Consider the following 22360-nt stretch of genomic DNA (forward strand, 5'->3'; position numbering starts at 1 on the left):
AGGGAGGGAGGGAGTGTGTGAGGGAGGGAGGGAGGGTGGGACGTAGGGAGGGAGGGAGGAGAGGGAGGGAGTGACAGAGCGACGAAGGGAGTGAGGGAGGGAGGGTGTGACGTAGGGAGGGAGTGTGTGAGCGAGCGAGGGAGGGAGGGAGGAGGTCGTTGACTACAGTACCCCAGGCCGGCGTCAGTGACCAGCGGGCAACGGGAGGGTCCGCTCTACTTCGCAGGGGCTCCTGTCCAAGGCAAGTTTCCTATGTTGTTTTTGGGGTGGTTTATGGGTTGTGGGGTGGTTTATGGGTTGTGGGGTGGTTTATGGGTTGTTGTGGGGTTTGTGTGTGGTTGTTTATGGAAGGGTGGTGGCTGTAGTGTGTGTGTGATGGTATATGTGAGATGGTATGTTCTGGAATGGCGTAGCGTAGTTCCTGGTTTTGTGAATTGTGAATATTGCATTTCCTCATGTCGGATCATTGGATAATATGGTTTAATTTGGCGGTTAATGTTTTGTTGGGTATATATATATATATATATATATATATATATATATATATATATATATATATATATATATATATATATATACAACATTCATGGTGTCCCGTTATCATGTCACAAATTTATAAGTGACTGTCTTTTTTTTTTTTGTTCTTGTTTTGCTGGATATTATCGATGGTTTGGGCTGGTGATAGATTTTTTTTTGTTTCGTTATATTTTTTTTTATGTTTTTGTTTTCGCTAGGATTATTATTTTGGTTAATTGTGACAGTTTTGAACGATTGTGATGGAATTTTGGAGAACTTTTGTGAATAATAATAATAATAATAATAATAATAATAATAATAATAATAATATTATTATTATTATTATTATTATTATTATTATTATTTGATTCTGTTTTTAGTTAGATATTTCTATGTTGGATTATTTATATTTCTCTATAATTCTTTGGAAGGTTTGGTTCATTGCGTCTGAAGTGAATAAATCTACCTTAAGAATTAGGATATATATATATTTTTTTCATCCGTTCGCTATTTCCCTCGTTAGTGAGGTAGCGTCAGGAACAGAAATGGCCAAATCTGCTCACATCCCTTCTCAAGCTGTCATGTGTAATGCACCGAAACCACAGCTCCCTATCCACCACATCCAGACCCCAGACGCCTCACATGCCCTAGTTTGGTCCACTGACAGCACGTAAACATATATATGAATACCCTGACACGCTGAGAGAATACCAGAAAGTGCCCATTTGTGTCCATTGTGGTAAGCAGGGTAATCATCATTAGATCAATGTCAAGTAATTAGTCTTTAGTTTGATTCGTCCTTTGTTTATTGCCGTAGCCAAACCTCACTGTACCTGTTTACACAAATTTTCCCTCATTCTGGGGGTGATAGTTAGGAGCAAACAAGTACTTCAGTTATCAGATTTACCCTTTATATATATATATATATATATATATATATATATATATATATATATATTAATTTATTTTTTATTTTGCTTTGTCGCTGTCTCCCGCGTTTGCGAGGTAGCGCAAGGAAACAGACGAAAGAAATGGCCCAACCCACCCTCATACACATGTATATACATACACGTCCCCACACGCAAATATACATACCCATATATCTCAATGTACACACATATATACACACACAGACATATACATATATACACATGCACACAATTCACACTGTCTGCCTTTATTCATTCCCATATATATATATATTTACTGATAGTCTCTCACCCCAACTCTCATTTGCCCTTTTTTTCACCTCTTGCACCTTTCTCTTGACCTCCTGTCTCTTTCTTTTATACTTCTCCCACTCAATTGCATTTCTTCCCTGCAAAAATCGTCCAAATGCCTCTCTCTTCTCTTTCACTAATACTCTTACTTCTTCATCCCACCACTCACTACCCTTTCTAAACAGCCCACCTCCCACTCTTCTCATGCCACAAGCATCTTTTGCGCAATCCATCACTGATTCCCTAAATACATCCCATTCCTCCCCCACTCCCCTTACTTCCATTGTTCTCACCTTTTTCCATTCTGTACACAGTCTCTCCTGGTACTTCCCCACACAGGTCTCCTTCCCAAGCTCACTTACTCTCACCACCTTCTTCACCCCAACATTCACTCCTCTTTTCTGAAAACCCATACTAATCTTCACCTTAGCCTCCACAAGATAATGATCAGACATCCCTCCAGTTGCACCTCTCAGCACATTAACATCCAAAAGTCTCTCTTTCGCGCGCCTGTCAATTAACACGTAATCCAATAACGCTCTCTGGCCATCTCTCCTACTTACATAAGTATACTTATGTATATCTCGCTTTTTAAACCAGGTATTCCCAATCATCAGTCCTTTTTCAGCACATAAATCTACAAGCTCTTCACCATTTCCATTTACAACACTGAACACCCCATGCATACCAATTATTCCCTCAACTGCCACATTACTCACCTTTGCATTCAAATCACCCATCACTATAACCCGGTCTCGTGCATCAAAACCGCTAACACACTCATTTAGCTGCTCCCAAAACACTTGCCTCTCATGATCTTTCTTCTCATGCCCAGGTGCATATGCACCAATAATCACCCACCTCTCTCCATCAACTTTCAGTTTTACCCATATTAATCGAGAATTTACTTTCTTGCATTCTATCACATACTCCCACAACTCCTGTTTCAGGAGTATTGCTACTCCTTCCCTTGCTCTTGTCCTCTCACTAACCCCTGACTTCACTCCCCAGACATTTCCAAACCACTCTTCCCCTTTACCCTTGAGCTTCGTTTCACTCAGAGCCAAAACATCCAGGTTCCTTTCCTCAAACATACTACCTATCTCTCCTTTTTTCACATCTTGGTTACATCCACACACATTTAGGCATCCCACTCTGAGCCTTCGAGGAGGATGATCACTCCCCGCGTGACTCCTTCTTCTGTTTCCCATTTTAGAAAGTTAATACAAGGAGGGGAGGATTTCCGGCCCCCCGCTCCCGTCCCCTCTAGTCGCTTTCTACGACACGCGAGGAATACGTGGGAAGTATTCTTTCACCCCTATCCCCAGGGATAATATACACATATATATACATATACACACACACACACATACACATACATACGCACATACACACACACACACACACATACATATATATACATATGAAAATATGTATAGGGAGAATAAAAAGATGTTCTGGAAGGAGGTAAATAGGGTGCGTAAGACAAGGGAGCAAATGGGAACTTCAGTGAAGGGCGCAAATGGGGAGGTGATAACAAGTAGCGGTGATGTGAGAAGGAGATGGAATGAGTATTTTGAAGGTTTGTTGAATGTGTCTGATGACAGAGTGGCAGATATAGGGTGTTTTGGTCGAGGTGGTGTGCAAAGTGAGAGGGTTAGGGAAAATGATTTGGTAAACAGAGAAGAGGTAGTAAAAGCTTTGCGGAAGATGAAAGCCGGCAAGGCAGCAGGTTTGGATGGTATTGCAGTGGAATTTATTAAAAAAGGGGTGACTGTATTGTTGACTGGTTGGTAAGGTTATTTAATGTATGTATGACTCATGGTGAGGTGCCTGAGGATTGGCGGAATGCGTGCATAGTGCCATTGTACAAAGGCAAAGGGGATAAGAGTGAGTGCTCAAATTACAGAGGTATAAGTTTGTTGAGTATTCCTGGTAAATTATATGGGAGGGTATTGATCGAGAGGGTGAAGGCATGTACAGAGCATCAGATTGGGGAAGAGCAGTGCGGTTTCAGAAGTGGTAGAGGATGTGTGGATCAGGTGTTTGCTTTGAAGAATGTATGTGAGAAATACTTAGAAAAGCAAATGGATTTGTATGTAGCATTTATGGATCTGGAGAAGGCATATGATAGAGTTGATAGAGATGCTCTGTGGAAGGTATTAAGAATATATGGTGTGGGAGGCAAGTTGTTAGAAGCAGTGAAAAGTTTTTATCGAGGATGTAAGGCATGTGTACGTGTAGGAAGAGAGGAAAGTGATTGGTTCTCAGTGAATGTAGGTTTGCGGCAGGGGTGTGTGATGTCTCCATGGTTGTTTAATTTGTTTATGGATGGGGTTGTAAGGGAGGTAAATGCAAGAGTCCTGGAAAGAGGGGCAAGTATGAAGTCTGTTGGGGATGAGAGAGCTTGGGAAGTGAGTCAGTTGTTGTTCGCTGATGATACAGCGCTGGTGGCTGATTCATGTGAGAAACTGCAGAAGCTGGTGACTGAGTTTGGTAAAGTGTGTGAAAGAAGAAAGTTGAGAGTAAATGTGAATAAGAGCAAGGTTATTAGGTACAGTAGGGGTGAGGGTCAAGTCAATTGGGAGGTGAGTTTGAATGGAGAAAAACTGGAGGAAGTGAAGTGTTTTAGATATCTGGGAGTGGATCTGTCAGCGGATGGAACCATGGAAGCGGAAGTGGATCATAGGGTGGGGGAGGGGGCGAAAATTTTGGGAGCCTTGAAAAATGTGTGGAAGTCGAGAACATTATCTCGGAAAGCGAAAATGGGTATGTTTGAGGGAATAGTGGTTCCAACAATGTTGTATGGTTGCGAGGCGTGGGCTATGGATAGAGATGTGCGCAGGAGGATGGATGTGCTGGAAATGAGATGTTTGAGGACAATGTGTGGTGTGAGGTGGTTTGATCGAGTAAGTAACGTAAGGGTAAGAGAGATGTGTGGAAATAAAAAGAGCGTGGTTGAGAGAGCAGAAGAGGGTGTTTTGAAATGGTTTGGGCACATGGAGAGAATGAGTGAGGAGAGATTGACCAAGAGGATATATGTGTCGGAGGTGGAGGGAACGAGGAGAAGAGGGAGACCAAATTGGAGGTGGAAAGATGGAGTGAAAAAGATTTTGTGTGATCGGGGCCTGAACATGCAGGAGGGTGAAAGGACGGCAAGGAATAGAGTGAATTGGAGTCATGTGGTATACAGGGGTTGACGTGCTGGCAGTGGATTGAATCAAGGCATGTGAAGCGTCTGGGGTAAACCATGGAAAGCTGTGTAGGTATGTATATTTGCGTGTGTGGACGTGTGTATGTACATGTGTATGGGGGGGGGGGGGGCCATTTCTTTCGTCTGTTTCCTTGCGCTACCTCGCAAACGCGGGAGACAGCGACAAAGTATAAAAAAAAAAAAAAAAAAAAAAAAAAAAAAAAATATATATATATATATATATATATATATATATATATATATATATATATATATATATATATATATATATATATACACACACGTAGTGACCGACATTGCATGGGCCAAATATTCAAAGTCTGCTGTCTTGGGTGGCAGTTAAAAAAAGAAAATAATTCCCACTTATGTTTGTAAGACGAAGCTGAGCTCTTACCAAGGAAGAATGACAAGGAAAGAGCCCAAAAATTTATAATATAAATCCCTGGCTCTTGCTTCTTGCCAGACCACATAACGAAACATCATTGATAACACACGAGATCAATTTCAAACCTTTGTGGTTGTGAGAAGCGAGAGAGATCGTGTTTATAATACGATGCGAAACCGGTGCGGTCAAGTGGAGGCAAAACCCAAGCTTCAAAAAAATCTTTGTAAAATAACTATAGTTTTATAAAACATTGACCATACTTAAATGGCGCTGTAGAGGCGTGGTTCCGTGTGGAAGAACTCGATCATAGAAGGTGTTATTGAAGGTTACGGTAACTAAATGTCTCCTAAAATCATTTTAGACTGCAGGAAGCCTAGTGGAGCGCACGCGCGCTGGCTGAACTACTGCCATTACGTAGGGTAAACACGACACGTCTCCCACCTGGCAATGAAGGTGAGGGAGTACCCGACGTTATTGTCTGATTAGAAAGCCATCACTTCATACCTGAGGGAGAGACACAGGTGTGTGTGTGTGTGTGTGTGTGTGTGTGTGTGTGTGTGTGTGTGTGTGTGTGTGTGTGAGGTCGTCGAGAGAAACTCAGGTTTGTGTGTGTGTGTGTGTGTGTGTGTGTGTGTGAGGTCGTGGAGAGAGAGACAGGTGTGTGTGTGTGTGTGTGTGTGTGTGTGTGTGTGTGTGTGTGTGTGTGTGTGTGTGTGTGTGAGGTCGTCGAGAGAAACTCAGGTTTGTGTGTGTGTGTGTGTGTGTGTGTGTGTGAGGTCGTCGAAGGTGATCTGTGCCCATATCTTCACCTGTATTTCTCTCTCTCTCTCTCTCTCTCTCTCTCTCTCTCTCTCTCTCTCTCTCTCTCTCTCTCTCTCTCTCTCTCTCTCTCTCTCTCTCTCTCTATCTATCTATCTATCTATCTATCTATCTTTATGCATATGTATATGCAGGTAAAAACCACACAGTGAAACGGGAAATACCTAGCGTCAAACGCTTTCGTATAATGACCAGGTCAGGAGGACTGAGTACACAGATAAGAGCGAACCAGAGTACACAATACACCAGCGGCCACAGGGCGGGGCCCCAGGTGAGTGAATGAAGAAACAGATGAAGGGATTTGGACACAGGTCAGCTTCAACGACCTCGCTCACTGACTCACTCAAGTTACAATCCAAGGTTAACCTCTGTTCTGGGAAATGTTCAAACTATTCGCCATTTCCCGCGTTAGCGAGGTAGCGTTAAGAACAGAGAACTGGGCCTTTGAGGGAATATCCTCACCTGGCCCCCTTCTCTGTTCCTTCTTTTTGGGAAAAAAAAATATGTAAATATATTTACATTTTCTTTTTATACTTATAAAGTTATCCAGGTTATATAACCCAACATTTTAATTCATATCAATATCTCTTACTATGATATGAGATGATTTAACAATATCTTTGTCCATTACTGAGTTATTGTATATGATAACTTTATTATGACTGCTTCAGTCAATTTCGTGACCCAAGTCTTTGATCCACTTAATTTCATGACCCAAGTCTTTGATCCACTTAATTTCATGACCCAAGTCTTTGATCCACTTAATTTCATGACCCAAGTCTTTGATCCACTTAATTTCATGACCCAAGTCTTTGATCCACTTAATTTCATGACCCAAGTCTTTGATCCACTTAATTTCATGACCCAAGTCTTTGATCCACTTAATTTCATGACCCAAGTCTTTGATCCACTTAATTTCAAGACCCGAGTCTTTGATCCACTTAATTTCATGACCCAAGTCTTTGATCCACTTAATTTCATGACCCTAGTCTTTGATCCACTTAATTTCATGACCCAAGTCTTTGATCCACTTAATTTCATGACCCAAGTCTTTGATCCACTTAATTTCATGACCCAAGTCTTTGATCCACTTAATTTCATGACCCAAGTCTTTGATCCACTTAATTTCATGACCCAAGTCTTTGATCCACTTAATTTCATGACCCAAGTCTTTGATCCACTTAATTTCATGACCCAAGTCTTTGATCCACTTAATTTCATGACCCAAGTCTTTGATCCACTTAATTTCATGACCCAAGTCTTTGATCCACTTAATTTCATGACCCAAGTCTTTGAGGTGAGTAAATAGTAGATTGGATGCTTGACTGACGGTAGGTATCAAACATTACACAATATATAATGTTTGTACCTTGATGATTTTACATTAGTTAAACTGGTAAGGGTTTTTTTTCTAAACCTTCCCAGTTTGACTAATGTAAAAGGGTTGTTTTTCGTAGCCGTTGCTAAGGGTTATTTATGGATAATCGTTATCTTTTTACAAAGTTGCGATAATTATTTGTGATGATATGCTATTACAAGCGATAGAAATAAAATCCATAGATATAGAATGATGTAGAGATGGTGGTGCCCTAAAGTAAACATGAAAGGGGATGGTAGGGTTGTGGAGAGGGAATGCCGGGTTGTGGAGAGGGAATGCCGGGTTGTGGAGAGGGAAGGAACGCCGGGTTGTGGAGAGGGAAGGAACGCCGGGTTGTGGAGAGGGAAGGAACGCCGGGTTGTGGAGAGGGAAGGAACGCCGGGTTGTGGAGAGGGAAGGAACGCCGGGTTGTGGAGAGGGAAGGAACGCCGGGTTGTGGAGAGGGAAGGAACGCCGGGTTGTGGAGAGGGAAGGAACGCCGGGTTGTGGAGAGGGAAGGAACGCCGGGTTGTGGAGAGGGAACGCCGGGATGTGGAGAGGGAAGGAACGCCGGGTTGTGGAGAGGGAAGGAACGCCGGGTTGTGGAGAGGGAACGCCGGGTTGTGGAGAGGGAAGGAACGCCCGGGTTGTGGAGAGGGAGGGAACGCCCGGGTTGTGGAGAGGGAGGGAACGCCGGGTTGTGGAGAGGGAAGGAACGCCCGGGTTGTTGAGAGGGAACGCCGGGTTATGGAGAGGGAACGAACGCCCGGGTTGTGGAGAGGGAAGGAACGCCGGGTTGTGGAGAGGGAAGGAACGTCCTGGTTGTGGAGAGGGAAGGAACGCCCGGGTTGTGGAGAGGGAAGGAACGCCGGGTTGTGGAGAGGGAAGGAACGCCGGGTTGTGGAGAGGGAAGGAACGCCGGGTTGTGGAGAGGGAAGGAACGCCGGGTTGTGGAGAGGGAACGCCCTTTCCTCAATTTCCAATTTGCCAGGAAGAAAACTGCACGTATGTTGGGTTGTATTAAGCAAACAACCCCACGTCAGTGACAGTACCATGGGGGAGGGATGAAGAACCCCACGTCAGTGACAGTACCACTCTCTCTCTCTCTCTCCTTCGGCGGGAAAATGGGGATTCATTTCATTCACTCACGCATTGTCGTAGCGTTTAATGCGAGACACGTAAGATGGGAATACTAGAATTGAATTATATTACGTGCGAGTGTGTGATAGGACGCTGAAGGGTTGAACTGGCCATTTGCATCTTTGTTAACTGGTAATTTGCGTCTTGGGGTCTTGTTTTTGCAGACTTGTCACCTCGACCACGACGACAGGACGCTGAAGGTTTAACTGGTAATTTGCATCTTTGGGGGTCTTCTTTGCAGACTTGTCACCTCGATCATGACGACGCCTTCCCGTCTCCTCCGCGCCGACGCCCCACCTCCTCGTCCTCTACTCCTCCGCGCCGGCGCCCCACCTCCTCGTCCTCCACTCCTCCACGCCAACCCACCTCGTCCTCCACTCCTCCGCTGCGCCCCACTTCGTCCTCCACTCCTCCTCCTCCTAGCGACGTTGGTCCTCCTCCTCCTCCTCCTCCAGGCGCCCTTGTGTGGCGCGAGCCTCGACCGCTGCTTCTACTGGGAGACGAACCGGGGAATCGAGGCCAGTTTCCCCAAGGGCGTGGGCAAGTTCGGCCTGAACCTCTTCAAGAAGGTGGTGGCGACCCGCGGGGTGGAAGAGAGCTTGGTGTTGTCGCCGTACAGCGTGTGGAGCGCCCTCTGCCTCGCCTTCTTCGGCTCCAAGGGCTCGACGAGGGCGCAGCTGGCGCAGGCCTTGCGCCTCTCCGCCAAGACCACCACCTTCACCAACTGGCAGTCCCTGCAGGAGAGGTGAGAGAGAGAGAGAGAGAGAGAGAGAGAGAGAGAGAGAGAGAGAGAGAGAGAGAGAGAGAGAGAGAGGAGAGATGGAGAGAGAGAGAGAGAGAGAGAGAGAGAGAGAGAGAGAGAGAGAGAGAGAGAGAGAGAGAGATGGATAGAGATAGATAAATAGATAGGTGGATAGATAGATAGATAGATAGATAGATAGATAGATAGAGAGAGAGAGAGAGAGAGAGAGAGAGAGAGAGAGAGAGAGAGAGATAAATAGATAGAGAGAGAGAGAGAGAGAGAGAGAGAGAGAGAGAGAGAGAGAGAGAGAGAGAGAGAGAGAGAGAGAGAGAGATGTGTGTGTGTGTGTGTGTGTGTGACGAAGCCAGAGGTTGTGAACGCCCCCCAAGTGGTTAGGTTAGGTTAGGTTGTAGCACTCCAAATCATCACTAGGCCCAAGTCCTCACGTCATTCCGGTATATGGATCGCCTCTACAGGTTGGTCGGTGGACGGTCAGCTACAGGGCAGGGAGGGGGCGCCACGACCACTACCTTCGTCAGCACGAACAAGGCTTACTTCGCCCAGCACCTCAGACTCGACCCCTGCCTGAGGAACACCCTGCCGGAGATGGAGACCCTGGATTTCGGGAGCCCCGCCCTGGCGGCCGACCAGATCAACGCCGTCGTGAGCCGTGCGACCCACGGCGAGATCACGGACCTGGTCAACGCGGCGATCCTGACCGACGTGGAGTTCTTGCTCCTCAACGCCGTCTTCTTCAAGGGGCGTTGGAAGACGATCTTCCCGGAGGAGCGCACGGAGCTCAGGCCCTTCCACGCCAGCGCGGGGGGTGACGTCAGGGTCCCGATGATGACGGTCGTGGACATGTTCAAGTACGGTGAGTTCCACTGATGGCTGTTTCCCCGTGTTAGCGAGGGTAGCGCCAGGAACAGACGAAGGAAAAGGCCCACGTCCATTCTCAAGCTGTCGTTGTGTGTTTAATGCACCGAAACCACAGCTCCCCTTATCCAGGACCCCCCCCCCCCCCAGACCTTTCCATGGTTTACCCTAGACGTTTGACATGCCCTGGTTCAGTCTAGTGATTGCTAAAACACTTGCTCAGCTGCTCTCAAAACACTTGCCCTTCTCATGATCTGTCTTCTTATGGCCAGGTGCATAAGCGCTAATAATCACCCACCTTTCGCCCACTTTCATTTTTGCATCATTTTAGAACTTACTTAATTACCCTTTCATCACACACTCCCACAACTTCTGCTTCAGGAGTAGTGCTACTCCTTCCTTAGCTCTTCTCTTCTCGCCAACCCCTGACTTTACCCCTAAGACTTTGCCAAATCATTCTTCCCCTTCACCCTTGAACTTCGTTTCACTCAGAGTCACAACATCCAGGTTTCTTTCCTCAAACATACTACCTATCTCTTCTCTCTTATCTTGGTTACATCCACACACATTTAGACACCCCAGGCCTGATCCCTCGAGGAGGATAAGCACTCCCCGTCTGGCCCCTTCTGGGCTTCTGTTCCTTCTTTTAGAAATTGAAATACAAGAAGGGGGTCCAGCCCCCCCCCCCTCCATCCTCCTTCTTTGACAGCAGGATTCGAACCTATAAGATACGCGCGTGTGTGTGTGTGAGCTTTTGGACGCCAATCGCTAGGCCATGGAACCACGCAACTCCCCACCTCTCCAAGCCAAGTGGTGGTTAGAGTTGCCGGGCGGGCGCCACACGAACACGGTAGCGGTTCGAAAACCTGCCATCAAAGGGGGGAGGGGGTGGATTAGCTACCTCGCCAACACAGGTCTCTCTCTCTCTCTCTCTCTCTCTCTCTCTCTCTCTCTCTCTCTCTCTCTCTCTCCGGCTGGCCGGCAACACGTCTTTCAAAGGCGCATGAAGCCACCACCGCTTGGGTGTTTTTTTTCCCCCTTGGGTGTTTTTTTTCCCCCTTGGGTGTTTTTTTTCCCCCTTGGGTGTTTTTTTCCCCCTTGGGTGTTTTTTTCCCCCTTGGGTGTTTTTTTTCCCCCTTGGGTGTTTTTTTCCCCCTTGGGTGTTTTTTTCCCCCTTGGGTGTTTTTTTCCCCCCCTTGGGTCTTTTTTTCCCCCTTGGGTGTTTTTTTCCCCCTTGGGTGTTTTTTTCCCCCCTTGGGTTTTTTTTCCCCCTTGGGTGTTTTTTTCCCCCCTTGGGTGTTTTTTTCCCCCTTGGGTGTTTTTTCCCTCCTCCTCCACCCACACCCACACACCTCTCTCTTTCCCTCCCTCCCCCACAGCACCACTCACACACCTCTCTCTCCCTCCCTCTCCACAGCACCACTCACACACCTCTCTCTCTCTTTCCCTCCCTCTCCCACAGCGCCAGCTGTCCAGATGGGGGCCACGTTGGTGGAGCTGCCGTACGAGAGGGGCTTCTCCCTCCTGGTGCTCCTGCCGATGGCTGGGGTGAGGGTGGAGGAGGTAGTGGCCAACCTGAGCAGGAAGAAGGTGGAGCAGGCCAGGGGGAGCGCAGTCCACGCCGAGGTGCAGGTGGCCATACCAAGGTTCTCCATCACGTCCAGGGTCGACGAGCAGCTGAAACAGGTGGGTGTGTGTTTACATGTGTGTGTGTGTGACTACTGGTTGGTGCTACACATACACGCATACACACGCGCGCGCGTACACATTGGTGTGTTTACATGTGTGTGTGTGTGACTACTGGTTGTTGCTGTACATACACATACACATATGCATACACACGCGTGCGCGTACACATTGGTGTGTGTACATGTGTGTGTATGACTACTGGTTGGTGGTGTACATACACACATGCATACACACGCGCGCGCGCACACATTGGTGTGTGTACATGTGTGTGTGACTGCTGGTTGGTGGTACACATACACACATGCACACATGTGCACAGACGCGCGCGCACATTGGTGTGTGTACATGTGCGACTGCTGGTTTGTGGTGTAGACACACACGCATACACACTCACATTGGTGTGTGTACACGTGTCTTGTACATTGGTGTGTACATGTGTGACTGCTGATTTGTAGTGTATACACACACACACACACGCGCGTACATTCGTGTGTATACATGAGACTGCTGGCTTGTACACATACACACGTACATTGGTGTGTGTACCTGTGTGACTGCTGATTTGCAATGTACACACACACACGCATTCGCACACACGCACACACACATTGGTGTGTGTATACATGTGAATGGTGGTGGTGGCTTGTCGTATACATACACACTCACGTACACTGGTGTGTGTGTACACGTGTGACTGCTGGTAGTGGTGCTGGTTTGTATACACACACACATACGTACATTAGGGTGTGTGTACACGTTTGACTGGTGTTTTCTATGGAACACACACACACACACACACACACACACACATGGAGTACGTGTGTGTGTGTGTGGGGGGGGGGGGAGCCGGGCGTTGTTTTGATTTCTACTTCTTCCCTTACATTGATAAACCCTAGCAATTTTCTAACTTTCTCGTGTCCTACCTCCCCACCTTTTCTTAAGAGGAAGGTTATATTTCATTTAAACGTCTTGGGTTTTATTTTTTTTTTCTCTTCCCTGACATGTCTTTGGTCTTGCATTTTATTTGGAGCATGAACGTGTATGAGAACTTTTCTTGCATAGCTGGGCGCGGGGGAATTCAGCTTAGAAAAGATACATATGTGCTTAGAACTAGTGTGTGTGTATATATATATATATATATTTTTTTTTATTTTTATTATTATACTTTGTCGCTGTCTCCCGCGTTTGCGAGGTAGCGCAAGGAAACAGACGAAAGAAATGGCCCAACCCCCCCCCCCCATACACATGTATATACATACGTCCACACACGCAAATATACATACCTACACAGCTTTCCATGGTTTACCCCAGACGCTTCACATGCCTTGCTTCAATCCACTGACAGCACGTCAACCCCGGTATACCACATCGCTCCAATTCACTCTATTCCTATATATATATATATATATATATATATATATATATATATATATATATATATATATATATATATATATATATATATGTATATATATAAAAGAAAGAGACAGGAGGTCAAGAGAAAGGTGCAAGAGGTGAAAAAAAGGGCAAATGAGAGTTGGGGTGAGAGACTATCAGTAAATTTTAGGGAGAATAAAAAGATGTTCTGGAAGGAGGTAAATAGGGTGCGTAAGACAAGGGAGCAAATGGGAACTTCAGTGAAGGGCGCAAATGGGGAGGTGATAACAAGTAGCGGTGATGTGAGAAGGAGATGGAATGAGTATTTTGAAGGTTTGTTGAATGTGTCTGATGACAGAGTGGCAGATATAGGGTGTTTTGGTCGAGGTGGTGTGCAAAGTGAGAGGGTTAGGGAAAATGATTTGGTAAACAGAGAAGAGGTAGTAAAAGCTTTGCGGAAGATGAAAGCCGGCAAGGCAGCAGGTTTGGATGGTATTGCAGTGGAATTTATTAAAAAAGGGGGGTGACTGTATTGTTGACTGGTTGGTAAGGTTATTTAATGTATGTATGACTCATGGTGAGGTGCCTGAGGATTGGCGGAATGCGTGCATAGTGCCATTGTACAAAGGCAAAGGGGATAAGAGTGAGTGCTCAAATTACAGAGGTATAAGTTTGTTGAGTATTCCTGGTAAATTATATGGGAGGGTATTGATCGAGAGGGTGAAGGCATGTACAGAGCATCAGATTGGGGAAGAGCAGTGCGGTTTCAGAAGTGGTAGAGGATGTGTGGATCAGGTGTTTGCTTTGAAGAATGTATGTGAGAAATACTTAGAAAAGCAAATGGATTTGTATGTAGCATTTATGGATCTGGAGAAGGCATATGATAGAGTTGATAGAGATGCTCTGTGGAAGGTATTAAGAATATATGGTGTGGGAGACAAGTTGTTAGAAGCAGTGAAAAGTTTTTATCGAGGATGTAAGGCATGTGTACGTGTAGGAAGAGAGGAAAGTGATTGGTTCTCAGTGAATGTAGGTTTGCGGCAGGGGTGTGTGATGTCTCCATGGTTGTTTAATTTGTTTATGGATGGGGTTGTAAGGGAGGTAAATGCAAGAGTCCTGGAAAGAGGGGCAAGTATGAAGTCTGTTGGGGATGAGAGAGCTTGGGAAGTGAGTCAGTTGTTGTTCGCTGATGATACAGCGCTGGTGGCTGATTCATGTGAGAAACTGCAGAAGCTGGTGACTGAGTTTGGTAAAGTGTGTGGAAGAAGAAAGTTGAGAGTAAATGTGAATAAGAGCAAGGTTATTAGGTACAGTAGGGGTGAGGGTCAAGTCAATTGGGAGGTGAGTTTGAATGGAGAAAAACTGGAGGAAGTGAAGTGTTTTAGATATCTGGGAGTGGATCTGTCAGCGGATGGAACCATGGAAGCGGAAGTGGATCATAGGGTGGGGGAGGGGGCGAAAATTTTGGGAGCCTTGAAAAATGTGTGGAAGTCGAGAACATTATCTCGGAAAGCGAAAATGGGTATGTTTGAGGGAATAGTGGTTCCAACAATGTTGTATGGTTGCGAGGCGTGGGCTATGGATAGAGATGTGCGCAGGAGGATGGATGTGCTGGAAATGAGATGTTTGAGGACAATGTGTGGTGTGAGGTGGTTTGATCGAGTAAGTAACGTAAGGGTAAGAGAGATGTGTGGAAATAAAAAGAGCGTGGTTGAGAGAGCAGAAGAGGGTGTTTTGAAATGGTTTGGGCACATGGAGAGAATGAGTGAGGAGAGATTGACCAAGAGGATATATGTGTCGGAGGTGGAGGGAACGAGGAGAAGAGGGAGACCAAATTGGAGGTGGAAAGATGGAGTGAAAAAGATTGTGTGTGATCGGGGCCTGAACATGCAGGAGGGTGAAAGGAGGGCAAGGAATAGAGTGAATTGGAGTCATGTGGTATACAGGGGTTGACGTGCTGTCAGTGGATTGAATCAAGGCATGTGAAGCGTCTGGGGTAAACCATGGAAAGCTGTGTAGGTATGTATATTTGCGTGTGTGGACGTGTGTATGTACATGTGTATGGGGGGGGGGGGGGGGGTTGGGCCATTTCTTTCGTCTGTTTCCTTGCGCTACCTCGCAAACGCGGGAGACAGCGACAAAGTATAAAAAAAAAAAAAAAAAAAAAAATATATATTCCCATGAGTCCACGGGGAAAATGGAACACGAAAAGTTCCCAAGTGCACTTTCGTGTAATAATCACATCATCAGGGAAGACACAAGAGAGAAATATAACAGTCAGTTGATATACATCGAAGAGACGAAGCTAAGACGCCATTTGGTAAACATGTGATTGTCCAAAACTTTTCGTGTTTCATTTTCCCTGTGGACTCATAGGAATATCTTGATCACGCGCAAAATTGTGATCCTTTCCTATATATATATATATATATATATATATATATATATATATATATATATATATATATATATATATATATATGCACTGGTACAACACATAGGTCTGGCAGTTTTGTGTATGTGTATCGTAAATTTGCATGTATACCCGTGATGTGTCCAGGGCATATTTACGTATGTATGGGTCTATGAGCTGTATGTATACATGTGTTCATGTCTGATGCATACACAAAGTGTAAATATCTGACACTTATGTACGTACACAAAGGTGTACATGAGCCTTATACACGTATGTGTGTACTTAGCAATGCACAGTGTGTCTTTATGTATTCATACACAGGTATACAACACATATGTATGTATATACACATGGATGAAGACGTGTATGTTGAACACACACACACACACACACACACACACACACACACACACACACACACACACACACACACACGAACACCTGTACATAAATCCGAACTGGGAGCTAGTGCCACTGTGGCTGGGGCTACAGATGGGACACTGAGTACCACTAAACCTTGCCACTTAACCCCCTTGCATCTCGGTGGTGGTGGCCAGGTAGAGGGGGTCAGAGAGCTAGTATTGTCCGTAATAAAACTCCTTCTCCCGGTGGGGGTTGGGGGAATATGGCTTGACATTGCAGGTGTTGGGGCAGCTGGGCGTGACTGACCTGTTCACCCACACTGCCGACTTGGAGGCCTTCGTCCAGGGAAACGTGAGGTTGAACTCGGTCATACACCAAGCCACCGTCCGGGTGACTGAAGAAGGCACAGTGGCAGCAGGCGCTACAGGTGAGTCAGTTCAGCAACTATATTTCTGTGTATTCGATCCACCTTTATTTATTTTTCTTAGAGTTGAGGAGCCAGGGTTCGAGCCCTGACGCGTGGTATTTGAGGGCGTTCAATGTTCTACTGGACGGATATACAGAAAAAGAAATATGAAGTCGGGTATTGATTTGAAATTTTGAGAAACGCAACACCGTTGATGGAGTTTAATTTGTTTATGGATGGGGTTGTTAGGGAGGTGAATGCAAGAGTTTTGGAAAGAGGGGCAAGTATGCAGTCTGTTGGGGATGAGAGAGCTTGGGAAGTGAGTCAGTTGTTGTTCGCTGATGATACAGCGCTGGTGGCTGATTCATGTGAGAAACTGCAGAAGCTGGTGACTGAGTTTGGTAAAGTGTGTGAAAGAAGAAAGTTAAGAGTAAATGTGAATAAGAGCAAGGTTATTAGGTATAGTAGGGTTGAGGGTCAAGTAAATTGGGAGGTAAGTTTGAATGGAGAAAAACTGGAGGAAGTAAAGTGTTTTAGATATCTGGGAGTGGATCTGGCAGCCGTTAGAACCATGGAAGCGGAAGTGAATCATAGGGTGGGGGAGGGGGCGAAAATCCTGGGAGCCTTGAAGAATGTTTGGAAGTCGAGAACATTATCTCGGAAAGCAAAAATGGGTATGTTTGAATGAATAGTGGTTCCACCAATGTTGTATGGTTGCGAGGCGTGGGCTATGGATAGAGTTGTGCGCAGGAGGGTGGATGTGCTGGAAATGAGATGTTTGAGGACAATATGTGGTGTGAGGTGGTTTGATCGAGTAAGTAACGTAAGGTTAAGAGAGATGTGTGGAAATAAAAAGAGCGTGGTTGAGAGAGCAGAAGATCGTGTTTTGAAATGGTTTGGGCACATGGAGAGAATGAGTGAGGAAAGATTGACCAAGAGGATATATGTGTCGGAGGTGGAGGGAACAAGGAAAAGTGGGACACCAAATTGGAGGTGGAAAGATGGAGTGAAAAAGATTTTGAGTGATCGGGGCCTGAACATGCAGGAGGGTGAAAGGCGGTCAAGGAATAGAGTGAATTGGATCGATGTGGTATACCAGGGTCGACGTGCTGTCAGTGGATTGAATCAGGGCATGTGAAGCGTCTGGGGTAAACCATGGAAAGTTGTGTGGGGCCTGGATGTGGAAAGGGAGCTGTGGTTTCGGGAATTATTACATGACAGTTAGAGACTGAGTGTGAACGAATGGGGCCTTTGTTGTCTTTTCCTAGCGCTACCTCGCACACATGAGGGGGGAGGGGGATGTTATTCCATGTGTAGCGAGGTGGCGATGGGAATAGATAAAGGCGGACAGTATGAATTATGTACATGTGTATATATGTATATGTCTGTGTGTGTATATATATGTGTACATTGAGATGTATAGGTAGGTATATTTGCGTGTGTGGACGTGTATGTATATACATGTGTATGGGGGGTGGGTTGGGCCATTTCTTTCGTCTGTTTCCTTGCGCTACCTCGCAAACGCGGGAGACAGCGACAAAGCAAAATGAATAGAATAAATAAATAGAAGTACGGGAAATTCATCGATAGGTATAACCCTAAATGCATTCCCTAGTCAAGGACTTAAATTTATTTGCAGTTTTAAGAGACATAATAAGAGAATAATTCCTCGTTTGTTTTCCCCTATCTTTAAAAGGTTCAAAGTTAATTTCCAGAGGCAACTGGCAACCACAGTTTCTTTGGCGGTAGTTGCCAGTGGCCTCCAGAGAGATAATAAAAAAAAAAAGGGGGAAGAAATAGGACGTCATAGGTCACATTGTTGCTGTGTCACTATTGACCAATCCTGTGGCGAGGTCATCCGCACAGATATTCAAGTTGGTGTCCTGTGGTATGAGACCTGCCTGCTTGGAGTCCTGTGTATAGTGTGCTAACATGGGAGTCATTAAGGATCATCCGGGGTCAATTGGGGTCACCATGGGCTAGTTTGGATCATCTAGGGTTTATTAGGGCTACGTAGGGTCATCTAGGGTTTATTAGGGCTACGTAGGGTCATCTAGGGTTTATTAGGGCTACGTAGGGTCATCTAGGGTTTATTAGGGCTACGTAGGGTCAGTATTAGGTCATGTAGGGGTCATTCGTTTGATATTTGTAGGGTGTGTGTGTGCGATCAGCCAGTTAGAAATCCCTTGGGTAATTTAAGGTCACTTGGGGTCAACCCCCACCTGGGGACACTGAACCCCCACCTGGGGACACTGAACCCCCACCTGGGGACACTGAACCCCCACCTGGGGACACTGAACCCCCACCTGGGGACACTCAACCCCCACCTGGGGACACTGAACCCCCACCTGGGGACACTGAACCCCCACCTGGGGACACTGAACCCCCACCTGGGGACACTGAACCCCCACCTGGGGACACTGAACCCCCACCTGGGGACACTGAACCTCCACCTGGGGACACTCTCCGTTGCAGGCGTGCTGGGGACGCGCGTAGGGCCCACCAAGTTCACGTGTGATCGACCGTTCATCTTCGTGCTGGTCGACGACCAGATGGGTCTACCCATCATCACGGGCGTGTACAGCGGGCCCGACTCCGGGCCCACCGGGGCTGTCAGGTTCCCCAGGCGTGCACAACAGGTCCCCACGACGACCTAGGCGTCGACAGCGGGAGGAGGACGACCTGGGTCGACAGCGGGAGGAGGACGACCTGGGTCGACAGCGGGAGGAGGACGACCTGGGTCGACAGCGGGAGGAGGACGACCTGGGTCGTCAGCGGGAGGAGGACGACCTGGGTCGACAGCGGGAGGAGGACGACCTGGGTCGACAGCGGGAGGAGGACGACCTGGGTCGTCAGCGGGGGCCCCAGAGGACGACCTGGGTCGACAGCGGGGGCCCCAGAGGACGACCTGGGTCGACAGCGGGCCCATGAGGACGACCTGGCTCGACAGCGGGTCCCTGAGGACGACCTGGGTCGACAGCGGGGCCCTAGAGGACGACCTGGGTCGACAGCTGGTCCCCGAGGACGACCTGGGTCTACAGCGGGCCCCAGAGGATGACCTGGGTCTACAGCTGGCTCTGAGGACGACCTGGGTCTACAGCGGGCCCCCGAGGACGACTTGGGTCGACAGCAGGTCCCCGAGGACGACCTGGGTCGACAGCAGGTCCCCGAGGATGACCTGGGTCTACAGCTGGCTCTGAGGACGACTTGGGTCTACACAGCTGGCCATGAGGACGGCATGGGTCGAATGGTCGACAGCAGGTCCCCGAGGACGACCTGGGTCGACAGCAGGTCCCCGAGGATGACCTGGGTCTACAGCTGGCTCTGAGGACGACCTGGGTCGACAGCAGGTCCCCAAGGACGACCTGGGTCTACACAGCGGGGCCCCGAGGACGACTTGGGTCGACAGCCAGCCACACACACACACACACACCTTTTCAAATATTCAAAAACATTATATATATATATATTATAAGATATCAAATTATTATTTTTGTGCTATTTTACTTCAAATATTACAAGAGGTGATATTAAATTATTATTTTTTTGCTATTTTACTTCAAAGAAAATATTACAAGAGGTGACAGTTATAGATTATTTATTTGTCATATTTTTTTTGTCATGTATTTTATTCTGTAGCCAAAGTGTACGAGGTTTTGTATTGTCAGTTCCTTTCATAATATGTTATTTGACGGAGTGTCCGCCATCTTTCTTTTTCCCCCCCCCCAGCATTTTATGAGGGAACTTGGGGGGGGGTGTAAATAACCCCCCCCCGACACGCCCTATCTCTCCGGGAGGATGAATAGCTGGGGTTGACTGTGGGCCGACTGCCCCGACCACGATTCGAACGCCGTGGCCGGCCGGCCCGGAAGCACACTCCAAATGAACTGGTTGAACATCCATATCTTTTTTTTTTTTTTTAAGAGGGTATTTAACCTTAAAGAAAACGTCTTGGGGTCCTGGATTTAACCTTAAAGAAAACGTCTTGGGGTCCTGGATGCAGCCTTAAAGAAAACGTCTTGAGGTCTTGGATTTAACCTTAAAGAAAACGTCTTGGGGTCCTGGATGCAGCCTTAAAGAAAACGTCTTGGGGTCCTGGACTCAACCTTACAGAAAACGTCTTGGGGCCCTGGACTCAAAACATCGGAAGGGTTGGTAATGCCGGCGCAGCAGTGGATGTCAATATCCCCTTCCATCTCCCACACGTCAATGAGTTTTGCCATTTTAATCTACGTACGTACAAACGCTGTACGTATTACACACACACACACACACAAAAAAAAAAAAAAAATAACCTCGCTATAAAAGAAGTTCAAGAAAGGTTCATCCAGTGAAGAACAAATCCTTCCAGAAATTACAATTTGGCAATGACTCCTGTACCCTAACATTGTACCCTCCCATCTCCAAGGCTGTTGTTCTTCTTTTACTCCCTTTTTAACTACTTAAGAGGGAGACAATCGCCCCCGAATGTGGCTGAAGTATGGCGCTAGCAGTTTGTCTCACTACCTCTATAAGAACATTTTATAATTTGCATGTTTTGTGGAGGATTTCTTTGACAAATAACATTCCTACGCCTCCCAACGGAGTCGAAAGCGACACCAAAATGGCGGAGCGCGCAATGTAAGCAAGCAATAGTTTTCCCTATTTTTTTTTTTACCTAATTATTGGAAATTGGCTCAACATGGAGTGTGTCCGGTGGTCTGTACAGTGTTCAACATATTCAGGTTTGTAGGTAGACGTTTGAAAGTAATGTATATGAGGTCTAAATAATGAAATAGATTTCCGTGGATGAACTGTTACGGATATGGTGTAAGAACCTGATTCGATGCGTCCATTTATTTTTTTTTTTTTTAGATCTACTATATTTATTTTTAGTGGTAAAGTTACAATTTGTGGTACTACAGAAATATCACTCATTCAGGTAAATACTTATAGATGGACTCGAACACACACGTAATTTGCATTATTATTCCTATTTTGCTTTATGAATTATACGCGGAAGTACGGGCAGCGGTATGATTTTTAAGAGAAATTTGTGGAGTTAAAGACAATGAAAGTCAATTTATGTATGAGACAATGAAATCTGAAGATATATCTTCTGTAAGATATTACGAATTACACCGTAATTAACTTTCATTTTTTTTTTTTAGCATTTCGTCGTATTAATACGTCGGCCCGAGGATTCCCTCTTGACGTAAGGCGTCGGATCAAATGAGGGTTTATTGTCATGAAATAAAACAGTGTGTATATCAGTACTGTCCACATTTCCATCTTTTATCTTGAATAATAGAATACGAATGATTTTCCGATATGTAATTCTTTTTATATGTACATGTATATATTATTGCCGCATTTCATAAACGTGACGTCATAAGTATAAAGGTTTTGACATGACGGAAGGAAGACATTTCGATAGGATCAGAAGGGATTTAATAGCAAGCATTACTGTACAGTTACTGGAAATAAGGGATTGGTATATAGATAGTGATACTCTTATGCAAGTTATGTAACTGTAATATGGTTGTCTATTCTTTGGCGCAATTTCACCTCATTCCGACAGCGAGTTACTAGTGCATCAAGTGTGAGAAGATGAGTTGGGATCTTTATCGTGCTTTAGAGGCCCCACGGTAAATTGATTCCGTTTCTTTCGGAGCTTGAGTGAATTGCTGCTACGTTTAGTTGACCATTTTGTCATTCTTGAAGTAATTTCGATCGTTGAAGTGTTTGCCATTCCGGTATAAGAGTGAGACACGAAAAGTATAGAAAAAAAGAAAAAAAAAAAAGGATCGGTCGCGTTGTGCTTCTCATTTGAGTGCTATGAAAGTGATTCTCTTCACGTA

At 46.0% G+C, this 22360-nt stretch overlaps 1 protein-coding gene across 1 annotated transcript; it reads left to right on the forward strand.

Moving 5' to 3' along the window:
• The first annotated feature begins 120 nt into the window (after window positions 1-120).
• LOC139749582 (iripin-2-like) lies at window positions 121-22348 on the forward strand. The gene is made up of 6 exons (XM_071663653.1): window positions 121-241; window positions 8893-9396; window positions 9870-10267; window positions 11732-11955; window positions 16394-16541; window positions 18996-22348. Exons 2-6 carry the CDS (start codon window positions 8909-8911, stop codon window positions 19175-19177), a joined length of 1440 nt encoding a protein of 479 aa, XP_071519754.1. The 5' UTR covers window positions 121-241; window positions 8893-8908; the 3' UTR covers window positions 19178-22348.
• Window positions 22349-22360: the final 12 nt, after the last annotated feature.

The sequence above is a fragment of the Panulirus ornatus genome, chromosome 7, assembly GCF_036320965.1.
Source record: "Panulirus ornatus isolate Po-2019 chromosome 7, ASM3632096v1, whole genome shotgun sequence".
In the NCBI taxonomy this organism is placed as follows: Eukaryota; Metazoa; Arthropoda; class Malacostraca; order Decapoda; family Palinuridae; genus Panulirus; species Panulirus ornatus.